The 16,272-nt window shown below is 41.7% G+C and overlaps 1 protein-coding gene across 1 annotated transcript in view; it reads left to right on the top strand.

Moving 5' to 3' along the window:
• Positions 1–16,272, top strand: part of Ccdc170 (coiled-coil domain containing 170) — a 73,118-nt gene that overhangs the window by 7,645 nt on the left and 49,201 nt on the right. Inside the window, exon 2 of the mRNA XM_076859413.2 lies at positions 15,895–16,023. Within this exon, the coding sequence (XP_076715528.2) occupies positions 15,895–16,023 (129 nt within the window). The remainder of the gene's footprint in view (positions 1–15,894; positions 16,024–16,272) is intronic.

The raw sequence follows: 16,272 nt of genomic DNA, 5'->3' as shown, positions 1-16,272 counted from the left end.
AATAAAATACAAAAAAGAGACTGGGGATGTGGCTCAGTGTTTAAGCAGCCCTGGGTTCAATCCCTGGTACCAAAAAAAAAAAAAAAAGATCAAATTGAGGAATGGGTGAAGGAAGATGAGCTACAGGGGATGAGAAGGGGGTGCACAGGAATAAAGAAAGAAGAGGTGCTCCGGGGAGCACGGTGGCTTAGGGGCAAGGAAGGACAGTGCCACGGAGGGAGTGCCTGCTGTGTCCAATGTCAGAGGGAGGTCAAGTCAGGCCGGAGGACACAGTGTCCCCTGGACTTGGGGGTGAGGCAGTCTTCTTCCAGGAGGTGAGACTGAGGCTGAGCTTTGGGAGGTGAGTGGGAATCAGCTGGACAAAGGACTGGGCATGGGCCTTTAGGAGGCACAGAGTGTGCGGAGGCCGTTAGTAGGAGAAGCGCAGTCCACTCAAGCAACTGTAGAAGGCCAGTGTGGCTGGAGGGGACAGTGAAGGGACTAGAGTGGTAGATGAAGTTGGCAAGGCAGGCTGGGTCCGAGTTGGGCCTAGAGGGGAATCAGCTGTTTGGAACCTGCCGTCTGTGATCTAGACTTGGGCGAAGGTCAAGGACGTTGAGGGTGTTGGGTGGGCGCATCCACAAGAGACGCACAGGAACAGGGGACAGGGCGACAGAGATGGTCATGGGTTTCTGGCTTGAGTGACAAGGTGGATGCTTGGTCTCACTCACTGAGATGGAGAACCCTGGAGAAGGCTGGCCTCGAACTCGTGATCCTTTTGTATTCAGAAAGCAGTTAGGTAGGAAGATTCCAGCTTAACAGAGAGGGGTTGATGGGGATCATGGGTCTCTGGAGGTCATCAGCCGTAGGTTGTTGTTGGGGTCATGAATAAGGAAGACACAGAAGGAAGAGCCTTCCCAGGGACAGAAAGAGGGATTTTCAAATTAACATTGGATTTTATCACGTGTTGGTTGGGGTGAGCAGACCCCAGAGGACCCCACATTTGTTCCCTTCACATTCTTTCAGTTGAAGACATGAGGGAATAGACTCTTCCTGTTATAAGCTCCTAATAAGAAAATCAATTGCTCATCAACTTACTGAGTAAATAATTGTTGACTTGAAAAGAATAAACCTAGAAGTCAAGAGACCTGAGTATTCTTGACTCCGAGATGAGCTGATTTTGTTATGGAGAGCACATTAGTTGATCTCGCTAGGTTTGGTAGTTTTATGTTTTAATGTTAATTTATTTTTCAAAAATTTGGAAGAAATATTAATAAATTAATAACTTCCCAAATAATTTGAGAGAGATTTATAACAGAAATGAAAGAGAGAGAGAGAGAGAGAGAGAGAGAGAGAGAGAGAGAGAGAACCAGACACTCTAGTTGTGGGTTAGATATGTTGTGAAAATTGTTGAACGTTGAGCTCTCTGACAGATGTAAAAAAAAGAGCAGTGGGTTTTCGAGGTGGAAGTCGTACACACACACACACACACACACACACACACACACATTCATGTGGAGGGATAATTCTCTTTTCTCCCCTTAAGTGGGAGCCAGGAGCCACAGTGTAGAAGACAGGTGCAAGCCCAGCCACACCATGTGCTCAACTTAAGACCTTGGAAAAGTGGTTCCGGCCTCCAGGCCTCAGAGGCCTCTTGGTGAAAGTGGGAGTGTTAATCCCTGATCTGGACTGCTGGCCAAAGAAAGTGGACGGAGTCCCTATGTTCACGTCCTCCGCTTCTCCAAATCCCGCTAATACAGAGGAAAAAGTAGGAAACAGAATGTAGGTCTACAGCACGGTGGAGAGGAGACCACACACTGCTTCATTCTGGAACCCAGAAAAGGGAAGCGACATCCATAAACAGGAGGGAGCCTTCTTTAGATGTGGATGAAGGCAACCGTGAGGCAGAGCTCCTCTTCCCGGGGGCCTCTGGAAGGTTCCGTGCTTGGACTTGGCACTGCGCATGGGGTTAGGAAGGAGGAAGAAACAGGGGTGATGAGTTGGTGAACAGAACATGGATGCGTTGCCTAAATCCCCAGGCCCCCTCAGCTCCCAAATGCATGTGGATTTATCTTTTCCTGCCCTGTGCAATTAAGCTAGCAGCCTGCTGTGGATTTAAGGTTTGTGTCCTCTGCAATCCATTTGCTGCAGTCCTAACCCTCAATGTGATGATATTGGGACACGGGGACCTTGGGGAGGTAGTAGGTTTAGATGAGGTCATGAGGGTGGGGCCCCTAGTCTGGGGTTACTGTCCTGATAAGAAGATGAAGACCAGAGCTCTGTCTTTGTCACAATAAGATGGCCATATGCAAGCCAGGAAGAGAGCCCTCATCAAGAATGACCTCATCTTGGACTTCCTGATCTGTAGAACTGTGAGCAGTACATGCCTATTCTTTAAGCTACCCAGTCTCTGGTGTTTTGTTATAGCAACCTGAGCTTATTAATAGACTGCCTTTGTAAAAGTTGGCATCCTCAGTCATGTGCTCCGAACTCACACCCTGTGGAAACAAAGGCCTTGAAAACAAATACAGAGTGTTACAATTATGTAACATTAGGACTGGTGTCTTTAATTACAGAATTAGTCTTCATATGGAGATTTCTTGTAACACTGATCCCCAAAGACTGAAAGACATTAAACTGGACCTTAGAGAAGTCACTGCTCTACAGAAATAAACTCTCTGGCATCTAGTTTACAGAGCTGGAAGCAGCAGCTGCTCAGCCTGTTTCCTACACTTTTTTGCTCACCTAACTCTTTTCTTTGGATGTCTTTGTCATGATAGGTAGTTTTCTGGGGGACTGGTGACATACAGCTAGCACCAGGCAGTGAGGGTCAAGTTGACAGGCTGTCTGCAATGTCCTGTCTAGAGCAGAAATGTACCTCCTTCCTTTTCCTTGCCTGAGGAGTGGGTGCTGAAGAAGCTTGGAAGGACCCACCTGGCACCCCTGGTGGGCACTTCCCGCAGTCCCACCCAGGAGCTGTGCAGCCCACAGGTCTTCCCCCAGTGGCTCTGGTCTCCATGGTGCATCCCAGCAGTGGGCAGCTAGCTGCAGGGCACACTCCCACCCCCTCCGTGCGCAGTCCCGACAGGGTGGGCGGTGTCCCTAAGCACCAGTGGTCCCATGGCCCTCCCATTTCTCCTCTGTTAGTGTCACATATTCTCTTTCTTGTGGAAAATTGTCTTTCCATCATGGATTGTTCTCCACTCTGTGAATTAAAGAAATGATTTTTTTGGGGGGGAGGGGCTGTGAATCCTCAAGGTGTTGTTACTTATACACAGAAGTCGGTTTTTAAAACATTTGAAAATTCTCCTTTTTAGAAAGTCTGGTTCTTAAAATTCAAGAATTCTGTAGCTCTAGAAAGCTTCTGCTGGTCCCCTAATTTGGGCCTGAGGTACCTCCTCATAGTCCCCAAGTAATTCCTACCCACAAAGTACCCCTCCAAGTCAGGGAAGGAGTTGGCTTCCTGGAGAACCCTGACTGGTACAGAGGACAGTGTCACCGAGAGTCCTTTCATGCTTGAGGAGTCTGTTAGAATGACAGATTAGCATCAGCCGCAAAGAGAGCACACACATAGAGAGAGACAGAGAAAATGTCCCATCTAGCCACCTGCCATTCCTCTTATAGAGGTCATTCCACATGACACACTCCCAGGCCTGCATTCACTATTAGTCTTGGAGATACGTCCAATACAAATGCTCATTGCTTAAAACTGAACCTGGAGTTAATTAATTTGCTTGTGACTTTCATTGAGTTCAGTTTAAGAAATCATCACTTTAATGTGAACAGATTTTTTTTTTTAAAGCTCCACAGAACTTTACAATTAGCTAAAATATAGGGCCCTGAGTTGATCAGACCCGCCCTGTACATTTGTTTTGATCCTGTTGTAGAAGTACTTTAACAGACAAGGACTTGCTCTTAGGCCACTGGATTATTTTGTGGTTTTGAAATTTGTTGATTTCTTCTGTAGGGAGGTGTGCTGTTACTGAGCAGCCGGTCTGCTCTCCCTCAAGGTCCTAGTGAATCCTGTGACTCATGTTTACCTGCTGGGAAAAGCCAAATCGACCTCAGGTCATTGCAAGCAAGTGACTCTTATTGGCTTCTTTTATTTTCTTTTCCTCCTTTAATTTTTCTTTACTGCCATTCGCTTCCTTATTTTCTTTGTTTTGACATTGAATAAGAAATTAGACCTGAAGCTCTGGATGGGAATTAAAGTCATTTCTTGAAAAATCCAGGCCTTTTTCAGACAATAAAAATTATAGGAAACACTAGCAGAGTGAGGGCTTGCCTGTATTTAGGGCTCTGCCAAGATACAGGAGGAATATGTTCCAGAACACCCGTAGAAACACAAAAAAATAAGGCACCTTCTCCTGCCTGAGCTCATGGTGGTGTGATATACTCCTGCTTCGTGGTGTTAATGTTTCTGCAGAGGCTGAAGTGGAGACTCTCAGGCCATTTCCTTCCCATGGGACAATCTGTGGACTTTCCAAATCTGCCCATTCCCCAGGTGTCGGGCCCAGCAGAAATCAGCCAGCCACTGAGGCTGATAGTATTAGGCCTAGCAAATGAGAATGGGATGAGATTCTAGATAGAATAGAATGTAGGGTGAAAACTAGGATATTAATAAAAAGAACACCCATCCTTCATTAGTCCATCCAATGGAAAGAGTAAGATATTGGTAAAAAGGGCATCCACCCATTCCCTTAACTCTATTAATAAGTACTGTGAAGTCCTCAGTAGGTGCTAGGTGTGGCTTAGTGAGCCTCCCAGTCTTCTGAGAGAGGGAGACATGGAATACGAGATTGTTTATTCCTTATCCTGGGCTGAGCGCCCAGGGGGAGAAGCATCCTCACTAGGAGAAGAGAGCTGAAACAGAGGAGCGTAGCCGAGGGAGTGTAGACTGGTCAGGTTCTACAGAATTGTCAGTACCGGAGGAGCAAGAGCGTTATGTTGGGACACACTCACTGGCCAAGCTGATTTTCCCCGTTGACTTCTGATTCCTTTTTCAATTCTCAAGCTGCCTCCTGCTACTCTCTGGATTGGAGCTTTAGGGGAGGAGAGGCTGCGGGTCCTGGGCAGACTGAGGTGAGCTCTGGTGATTAAGGAGGTGATGAGTCCCTTCTTTGGGAAGGATGGGGTTCCTAACCAGGAGCCTACAACATCTGTACTGAAGAGGGTGTTGAGGACACAGGTCACCCTCATAGCAGCTAGTGACGGGTGCTGAGGACCACGGCGGAGGTATGAATCCACCTTTAATCTCACTTATTTTGGGAACAAAATGGAGGGAAAATAATTCTAAAAATCTCTCTAAACTTTGTCTAAAAAGACAAAGATCTTTCTTTGTCTCGTTGCAAGAATTCTTGTAGGAAGGCTAAAAGACTGTTTGACTTCTTTCTAAAGTGGATTATTTGCTTACGGTTGCTTATATTTTCCACCTTCAGGTTATTTCCCAATGGAGGCTTTGTTGCTGTCAAGATTGTGTGTTTGCTGGAGGTGGTGGAGTGCTCTAACTGAAGAAATGGCTGCTAGGGAAGATGAAGCACCATTTTGTTGAGTTTTCTTTAGGCAAAGCTAAGGACCACCTGGGGAGAGAAAGCAAAGAGTTAGTACAACACAGAAGCCAGATGGGTATTTTTTTTCCTCTAATTTGTCCTTTGTTAATTGAAGATATTTCTCTAGTTAGTTAAAACAAAATCACTGAATTCTTGTTTTAAATCTTGAAGGCACTTTATATTTTGGCTACAATATAATTTATATACCATTCATTTCAGCAGTGAATTTCCTGTCCTGGCCCACCAAGTGCATCCCAAGCATTGCTGGAACTCAGTGGTTCTCTTTCCTACTGCCTCTTGGTGCATGCTGGGGTTCAAGTTCACAGTTTCCTGTTGCTTCTGCAGCCAGTAAGAATTTACAGATGTAGTATTCAGCTTCTCAAAGTCTACAGCAAAGAAAATTAGGATATACCAACTGAGAATCAAGTAATTTGGACCCTTAAAATGCTTTCAGTTGTCTTTTACTTATACAATTAAGAAATTTTTAAGGGATTTTTAATTTGTTCTTTTCAGATATACATGACAGTACAGTATGTTTTGATATATTACACATACATGGAGTATAAATTATTCTAATTAGGATCCCATTCTTGTGATTGTATATGATATGGAGTTTCACTGGTGGCAAGAAATTAATTTTAATATGAAAATTAATCACTTTTTGAAAAATTTAAATTTTCTAAAACTGATACTAAAAGTATAAAATTCTTCATATTTATGATGGGACACCATGTGATGTTCTGATACATATGCACATTAGGGTTAGTCACTTTCCCTTTAAAAAGTAGAGTATTACAAAATATGCTGTAGTTCCCTTTGACAATCACCTGTAATCTTGATCTTTCCCTCCATTCTCCAGAGTTAATTATTGTATAGTCTGGTGGGTATCTTTGAGACCATTGACAATACTTTTTGCATTCATATTTGCACCCAGGGAAAATACTTCATTTTACTTATCATTCACTTTTAAAACATAAAAGGTATCATGTTGTTACTTTTGTTCTCTAACTTACTTAAAAAACAGTATGCTTTTGAGATCTATCTATGTTGTTCCAAATAGATGTAATCTGGTTCTTTTAACTGCTTTCTAGATTCTCTCCTTATGGATGTAGTAGTTTACTAATTCCTGTGTTAATAGACACTGTACACCATGAACATTACCAAGAACTGGAAGAACTGTGGGTCAGAGTGCTCCCAACAGTACTTGGGATGTTTTACATGCCTGCCCATTAGGCATACTTTTTTTTTTAAATTTAAATTTATTTGTTCTACTTAGCTGTACATGACAGTAGAATGCATTTTGACACATCATACTTATATGGAGTATAACTTCTCATTCTTCTGGTTGTACACGATGTGGAATCACACTGGTCCTGTAATCATATATGCACATAGGATCACAGTGTCGGATTCATTCTACTATCCTTCCCACCCCGTGACCCCTCCCCCCTTCACTCCCTTCTACCTAATTCAAAGTGCCTCTATTCTTCCCTAGCCCCACCTACTTATTGTGTGTTAGCATCTCCACATCAGAGAAAACAGTGGCCTTTGTTTTTTTGGGATACGGTAAACTCATTTGTAATTATACAGCACAGAGAAGTAATCCTTGCTCCAGAACTACCGCCAGTTCTTCTTTTCCCTCCCTCCCTTTTCTCTCTCCCTCCTTCTTTCTTTCCTTCCCCCTTCCCTCCTTTGTGTCTTTCTTTATTCTTTTCTTTTATTCCTACTTAAAAAATATGACAACAAAATTCCTTTTAAGGTTTTACTTGCCTCATTTTTAAGTGAAGGGACAGGAACAGCCCCCACTCAGAGTTATGGTGTAGAGCAATGGGAAAAGTTTCTGGATCAGTACATAATCGTTTTGAAAAAATCATACATATACCCATACATACACACACATACATATGTATCCTTATATGTGAATGTATGTATTCTAATACATATGCATGTATAAATATATAAGATACTTTATAACCAGTACTGAAAGCAGGTCTTCAAAAGCCTTTGGCACCTCAGTGTTTCTCATTGCTGCCCCGCTCACCCCACGAGAAGAAGACTCAATGTCTTTAGTAAAGCCAGACGATTTTAGACCAGTGTATTCTCTTGGTTTTCCCCTGGAGTACTGGGGATGGTGTATTCTTTTCAATAGGAATATTAGGTTAGAAGGGGCTTCAAGTAAATAAGAGTAATGCCTAAGGGGAAAAGGATGGGAAGACAATGTAAAGATAATATGATCAGCTTTTTGTAATACTTGGTTTTAGCAGCAATGTCTTCTTCCCAAACGTGCCCCATAGCTGCTAACTTGCAGGTGAGCAGGTTGACTCCCTGGACTCCACACCCGTCACATGGTCCACTGCAGCCACGAAGGCGCACCGGAGTCCGGGTGCAGGGAAAGGAAAAAGAAAAGCAGGAGGCTCAGGAAAGTCCTTCCAGGTGGGGAGGAAAATGGACGAATGGCCAAAAATTGCTTGTAGTAATGATTAGGTGGGAGAAAGGCAATTAATGAGACAATTTATGGATGATAAATTAAGGGAGAAACTTTACTAGTTGGAGTGAAGGCAGACAATAGGAGGGAGTGTCTTAGAGGGGATTCCTCACTTGGCACCACTGGGAACATGAGTTTGCAGAGAGAGAAGGAAGCATGCCGCAATGCCCGAGTCTGCAGGAATGAAGTCTGCAGTGCAGTTTGGAACCATGGGGAACAAGAAAGACGGGGGTGGGATGCATTTAGGAGTTTTGTGTGTCAGAGACAGGCGGTGATTTTCTTCTCTCTCTCTCTCTCTCTTTTGTCCATGGAATAATAAGACAACTAAACGCCATACTAGCAGGACTGGCCCAAGACATTGTCCACAGGTCAGATAATGGGACATGTGTCTACTTGAACTATGAATAAGCTTTATGCCACTGAGCTTTGAAACCATCCTTTATTCTGAAAAGGCTCTGAGCCACCCTGTGAGGCAATTTCAATCATTATCATAATAATATCAGCAGCAAAATCAAATCATACGTAGTTGGATATTTAAAATTAATATAAAATTGCTTCCTGGGTTAGCTGAGAGGTGCCTAATAACTTAGATGGTCCTCGTGTGACGACAATTGGATGAGCTCTTAATCTTGCCACTTTGAACAGGCTAAGAAAAAAGTTTTAAGGTGAAGATTGCTTAATACTTACAGGAAAAGTTGAAGGATTTTCAAAAAATTTCACAAACTCCAGGAGGGCTGAATTAAGACAGCAACCCTCTGAAATGTCAGCTGTCATATGTACTTGTATCCAGGCTGCCCACTGTCATTTCTTGTCATCATGTTCATATATATGCTATGGAGCAAGGCTTCTGGGTTTTGTCTTATTTTCGAAAATTTAAGAAGGATGAAAGTAATACATGGTTGTTGAAAAAGATTTTGGAAAATATGGAAATGTATAATAAAGAAGAAAATAAAATCTAGCCCTGTAACTAAATGATAACCACAGTAAGCATTTTCTTCTCAATGTTTTTCTTTTCTTTAAATTATATTTAATTGTAAAAATAATGCATAAATATATCTTTCTTGAAAAAAATCAAAACACTGCGTCCTTACCCACAGCTCCAGTACTAGTGTCCTACTGTCCCCTGCAGAGAAAGTACTGTCATTAGGTGACTGGGTACTCTGTGGGTCTTTCTCTCATAGTAAATACATGCAGTGGTACTTTTCCTCCTGTATGTGCTTTGTGAGAACAAGTATCAAACTATGGATGAATACGGTCTTATTTTTGTTCAGTGATATTACCTGAGGATATTAGTATGCCCCAACATACAGATCTATCTCATATTACCTGTTGCATCAGACTCTACAGTATGGAAATGGCTTAATATTTTTACAGTAACCCCCTTCCCCATTTGTTGCTGTTACAAATTGTGATATATCATGAGTATCCTCTGTGCACATGTGTGACTATTTTTCAAGGGTAACCAATTGGAGAGTTGAGCTCAGTGAGATCCTGTCTCTAAATAAAATATAAAAGGACTGGGGGATGTGGCTCAGTAAATGTATCAGTGGGTCAGAGACTTATTCATTTACATTTAATTAATTAGTTAATTCTTTTTGTGGTGCTGGTGGATCTGTTAGTTTGCCATCGCTGTGACAAAAACATCTGATGTGACCAACTCACAGGAGAAAAGATTTGTTTTAGTTCCTGCTTTCAGAGGGTTAGTCCATGGTCAGTTGGTTCCAAGCAGAAGCATCATGGTGGAAGGGGAGAGGTGGTGGATGAAAGTTGCTCAGCTCAAAGCAGGTGCCAAGCAGAAAGAGAGAGAGGAAAGGAAACTGGGGACAAGAAATGCTGTTCCAGGGCATGCTCCTTCTTAGTGACCTACTTCCTCCAACCAGTCCCATCGCCTAAGGTTTCCACCACCTCCCATTAATGTCATCTAATTATTAATCCACTCATGGATCAATCCACTGATGAGGATCAGAGCCTTCACGATCCAACCATTTCCTTACACTCCACCTCTGAACACGGCTATATTGAGGGTCTCATGAGCCTTGGGGGTTGGCATTGGCATTTTAAACCACACCATAACTGGATCAAACTCAGGGCCTGCGTACACTAGGCAAGCACTCCACCACTGAGCTATACCCCCAGCCCTATATCTACATTCTTTTTTTTTTTTAATAGTTCTTTAGTTGTAGGGACACAATACTTTTATTTTATTTATTTGTTTTTATGTGGTGCTGAGGATCAAACCCAGTGCCTTGCACATGCTAGTCGAGTGCTCTACCACTGAGCCATAACCCCAGCCCCTCTACATCTCCATTCTTGAAAGATATAATCAAACTGGTAAGGCATCTGAAGGATATACTCATTTTATATTCCTAGAAGCTATATAGGAAAATAACTCTTCCCTTCTACTTGGCTGACACTTGGTATTATCATATTTCTTATTTTTTGCCCAATCTGCTATACAAAAATTGGTGTGTTTGTGTTTTAATTTGTATTTCCCTGAATCTTAGGGAATTGAGTATCTTTTCATATTTTATATTTTACTTCCACTTGTATCTCCCTTAATGGAAATTTCCTGCTTATATGTTGGGTCCTTTTTATGGGGTCATTTGTGATTTTCTTACTAATTTTGTTGGTACTTACAAATTTTCTAAGTTCTAATGAATTTTTTTCTTTTGCATAACACTGTTTTCACAATGAAAATGAAAGTGTATGTACCATTTTGTATTTTGTTTTTTTAAACTAAAATTTATATTGCATTTAGCTGGGTTTGGTGATGCATGCCTGTAATCTTAGTGTTTTGGGAGACCAAGGCAGGAGATTGTGAGTTCAAAGCCAGCCTCAGCAACTTGGTGAGGCCTTAAGCAACTCAGTGAGACCCTGTCTATAAATAAAATATAAGAAACTGAGGGATGTGGCTCCCTGGTTAAGAGTCACTGAATTCAATCCCCAGTACACACACACACACACATTGCATTTTTTCATATCACTAAACTCTCCCCAAAACTGGCCTGGGGCAATAGCTCAGTGGTAGAGTGCTTGTACATTGTGCCTAGGATTTGATCACCAACACCTGGGTGAGTCTGGGGGAAGGGTAAGCATTTGGTGGTCATAGTGGTGTATGCTTATAATCCCTGCTATTTGGGTGGCTGAGGCAGGAGGATCATGAGTTCAAGTCTAGCATAAGGAATTTAGTGAGACCATATTTCAAAGCAAAACAAAAAAACAATGTAGTCTCCCAAATGTGATTTTTACTGACTGAGTATAATTTTATTTATTTATTTATTTATTATTTGGTCTGGGAATTGAACCCAGGAGCAATTTACTGCTGAACTATACCCCCAAACCTTTTTATTCTTTATTTTGAGACAAGGTCTCTGTAATTTGCTTAGGTTGGCCTTGAACTAGTGATTTTCCTGCTTCAGCCTCTTAAATAGCTGGGATTACATCGTGCCTGGCTGAATATGATTTTATTGTGCATTTGTATAATTTTCTTTTCCTTTTTTTCCTTCATGTTAACATTCTTCTAGATCTGTAGGTTTTTTTTTTAATGTTTGCAATTGCAGATTTAAAAATTGCTAACACTCACCTTTTTGAATATGTCTGTATTAAATATTTGGGTATTTTTTTTCTTTTTCCTCCTCCTCTTCTTCCCCTTCTTTTTCTCCCCCAACCCCCACAACGCTGTGGAGTCAACTCAGGGCCTCTGTGTGCTAGGCGCGTGCTTAGCACTGAGTGATACCCCAGCCCCACCCTATCTTAATACATACTTTCATTTGCCCATGAATGTTTGAAGATAATGCTTTTGATACTGTTTTGCATTAGGTTGTAACCTCCTAAAAATGAATTTCTGAATTGTCTTGTCTGGCTTTTAGTTTTACATTCAATGGACATAATATTTTTTTCATTGGAAGAAGATATAAAAATACTATGATTATACCATTTCTTTTTTATATATCTTTAATTAATTAATTAATTAATCAATGTGTTGCTGAGGATTGAACCCAGTGCCTCATGCATGCAGGGCAAGCGCTTAACCACTGAGTCATAACGCCAGCCCTTGATTATGCCATTTCCTACACAAAGATGTTAGTTATTGAACAAGATAGTCATAGGGGACCTTATTTCCCTAATGGGTTTTATAGAATGGTGAGCCATATATCCCATGGTTGAAATCTCTTGTAAGTGACCCATGTCCTCACTGAGGCTGGTTTAGGACACGTGGCTATGGTGGTTAGGGAGGAGAAGGCCCTTCTGAATACTGAGACGGAACAGGATGTGGTTCTCCAGTAAAAGCTTCAATGGATCTTGTTCCGCTTTCTCCCCAGGAGGACACAGCTACCATCTCCTTGGGTATGTTGTGATTGGCAAACACTGACTGTTCCTAAGTGCCCAGAAAGTTTTGTTTGGCATCTATGAACTACAACACACTAGTCATGACAACGCTTGTTGTCAGGTTAAGGACTTTATGATGACTTTTACATTCATGATTATGTCAAACACTTGCTGAGTAGTTGCTGGCAGTCATCGATGGTTTTACTGATGTGTCCCCTGAGGCCACTGAGATTCCAGGAAATTCTCCTTTATGTGACCTCTTTCATATTCCTTCAAAAATGAATGGGTTTCTTTCACAAAGACCTTAGGCTGGAGGGACTTCACAGAGGTGGGTTACAGTTATCTGTCCAAACTAAGAAGTGGTTCTTGAAGGAAGTGGACATAATGCTTGGGAGAACAGAGACAGGACCCGAGGCTGCAGGCTGACCACAGCCTAATCCTGCCAAGTCTGCTCTGCTGAAGTGTTTATTTGGCTCATATTTTTCTTTTTCTTTTTTTTTATTGGTTATTCAAAACATTACAAAGATTGCAGAATCACATCGGTTACACATCCACATTTTTACATAATGCCATAATAGTAACTGTTGTATTCTGCTACCTTTCCTATCCTCTACTATCCCCCCTCCCCTCCCCTCCCATCTTCTCTCTCTACCCCATCTACTGTAATTCATTTCTCTCCTTATTTTTTTCCCATTCCCCTCACAACCTCTTATATGTAATTTTGTATAACAATGAGGGTCTCCTTCCATTTCCATGCAATTTCCCTTTTCTCTCCCTTTCCCTCCCACCTCATGACTCTGTTTAATGTTAATCTTTTCCTCCTGTTCTTCCTCCCTGCTCTGTTCTTAGTTGCTCTCATTATATCAAAGAAGACATTTGGCATTTGTTTTTTAGGGATTGGCTAGCTTTGCTTAGCATAATCTGCTCTAATGCCATCCATTTCCCTGCAAATTCCATGATTTTGTCATTTCTTAGTGCTGCGTAGTACTCCATTGTGTATTAATGCCACATTTTTTTTATCCATTCATCTATTGAGGGGCATCGGGGTTGGTTCCACAGTCTAGCTATTGTGAATTGTGCTGCTATGAACATTGATGTGGCAGTATCCCTGTAGTACGCTCTTTTAAGGTCTTCAGGGAATAGTCTGAGAAGGGCAATAGCTGGGTCAAATGGTGGTTCCATTCCCAGCTTTCCCAGGAATCTCCATACTGCTTTCCATATTGGCCACACCAATTTACAGTCTCACCAGCAATGTACAAGAGTATCCTTTTCCCCACATCCTCGCCAGCACTTGTTGTTGTTTGACTTCATAATGGCTGCCAATCTTAAGTGAGATGGTATCTTAGGGTGGTTTTGATTTGCATTTCTCTGACTGCTAGAGATGGTGAGCATTTTTTCATGTACTTGTTGATTGATTGTATGTCCTCCTCTGAAAAGTGTCTGTTCAGGTCTTTGGCCCATTTGTTGATTGGGTTATTTGTTGTCTTATTGTTTAATTTTTTGTGTTCTTTGTGGATAATAGGGCTCTATCTGAAGTGTGAGGAGTAAAAATTTGTTCCCATGATGTAGGCTCCCTGTTTACCTCTCTTATTGTTTCTCTTGCTGAGAAAAAACTTTTTAGTTTAAGTAAGTCCCATTTGTTGATTCTTGTTATTAACTCTTGTGCTATGGGTGTCCTATTAAGGAATTTGGAGCCCGACCCCACAATATGTAGGTTGGAGCCAACTTTTTCTTCTATCAGACGCAGAGTCTCCGATTTGATATCAAGGTCCTTGATCCATTTTGAGTTAACTTTGTGCATGGCGAGAGGAGGGGATTCAGTTTCATTTTGTTGCATATGAATTTCCAGTTTTCCCAGCACCATTGTTGAAGATGCTATCCTTCCTCCATTGCATGCTTTTAGCCCCTTTATCGAATATAAGATAATTGTAATTTTGTGGATTGGTTTCTGTGTCCTCTATTCTATACCATTGGTCCACCTGCCTGTTTTGGTACCAGTACCATGCTGTTTTTGTTACTATTGCTCCGTAGTACAGTTTGAAATCTGGTATCGCTACACCTCCTGATTCACACTTCCTGCTTAGAATTGCTTTTGCTATTCTGGGTCTTTTGTTTTTCCACATGAATTTCATGATTGCTTTATCTATTTCCACAAGAAATGCCGTTGGGATTTTGATTGGCATTGCATTGAACCTATAGAGAACTTTTGGTAATATCGCCATTTTGATGATGTTAGTTCTGCCTATCCATGAACAGGGTATATTTTTCCATCTTCTAAGATCTTCTTCTATTTCTCTCTTTAGGGTTCTGTAGTTTTCATTGTATAAATCTTTTACCTGAATAGAAGTGGTGAGAGAGGGCATCCCTGTCTTGTTCCAGAATTTAGAGGGAATGCCTTCAGTTTTTTTTCCATTTAGAATGATGCTAGCCTGAGGCTTTGCATATATAGTTTTTACAATTTTGAGGTAAGTTCCTGTTATCCCTAGTTTTTCTAGAGTTTTGAACATAAAGGGATGCTGTACTTTGTCGAATGCTTTTTCTGCGTCTATCGAGATGATCATATGGTTCTTATCTTTAAGTCTATTGATGTGGTGAATAACGTTTATTGATTTCCGTATATTGAACCAGCCTTTCATCCCAGGGATGAATCCTACTTGATTGTGGTGCACGATCTTTTTGATATGTTTTTGTATACGATTTGCCAGAATTTTATTGAGGATTTTTGCATCTAAATTCATTAGGGATATTGGTCTGTAGTTTTCTTTCTTTCAGGTGTCCTTATCTGGTTTGGGAATCAGGGTGATATTGGCCTCATAGAAAACATTTTGACAGTTTTCAAGCTGCAAAACTGAGAATTACTTTGAAAAGGCTGGGTATATGTTTTACAAAATCAGAACGGTTTGGCCAGCTGGGGTCCTTATTCTTGCACTGGTGACCATCAGTGGAGCTGAGAGCTGCTCCCTTCTGGAGGATGAAGGCTTTCCGTGCTCTCCCCATCTCTAATCTCTTGCATTTCTTCGAGGCATCTCTGTGATCCCAGGAGTTTATGAGATTGAGAGTAAAAGGCTTAGTGAGGAGGAAGGATATGGTCTTTTACATGAAATCCCGTGATCTCTGATAAACAGACAAGAGAGGAGCCGGTCAACTTTATAGTCAGGAGACAGAGGGATGATGGAAACCACCTGAGACAGAGGGTGTGGTGCTGTTTCTCTTCTGATAGTTCTCTGCTGACTCTTTCTGTGCTGGGCAGGGGTCAAATAGCATTTGAGTTGTTTGGAAGGAAATGCTCTGAATGGCAAGAGTCGATCCTTAAGTGTCAAATCTCACTCCCACCCTGGGATAGCCCCTCATTAGTTCCTGGGCTATCTCTGATCTCCCTTTGAATTCTGAGAACAAGAATAAAGTGATCTGAACACAGCACGTTTCTGGTTAGTGTTTTCGACACATTTGAAATACGAAGAATACTTCCATGCCATCTAGCTTTGCACAGTTGCACAGAAAAGTTTGTTTATCATTTTTCTTTGTATTTTGTCTTTTGGGGGGAACTTTCAGGAAACTCGTGATCATTCTTTGGAAGTCCCTGTCTCTCGGGAGCAATTAAACCATTATCGAAATGTGGTTGAAAATGTTCGAAGTGAACTCGCTGCAACTTTGGTCAAGTTTGAATCCGCGCAGTCTGAGGTAAGATCATGCCCTTCATCATCAAAAAGTGGGTCTTTCTAGCTTCTGACAGGGTGAAGTAGAGGATAGAGGATTAGGAGTGGGATAGTAGAATACAGATTGAAGCTTTTGGGCAAAATTTGTACTTCTTCTTTTCTGGTGGGCCCATCACCTAGAATTCCTGAAGGGTTGTGCATTTCCACACTGCAAAGCAAGGTGGCTTGGCCTGGCTTGAATCTCAGAAAGCCCTGCGCCCTTAAGTGACCAGAG

This window comes from Callospermophilus lateralis, chromosome 6 (assembly GCF_048772815.1).
Source record: "Callospermophilus lateralis isolate mCalLat2 chromosome 6, mCalLat2.hap1, whole genome shotgun sequence".
In the NCBI taxonomy this organism is placed as follows: domain Eukaryota; kingdom Metazoa; phylum Chordata; class Mammalia; order Rodentia; family Sciuridae; genus Callospermophilus; species Callospermophilus lateralis.
The sequence above is the reverse complement of the archived record's forward strand: the minus strand, read 5'-3'. Positions and strand labels throughout refer to the sequence as shown.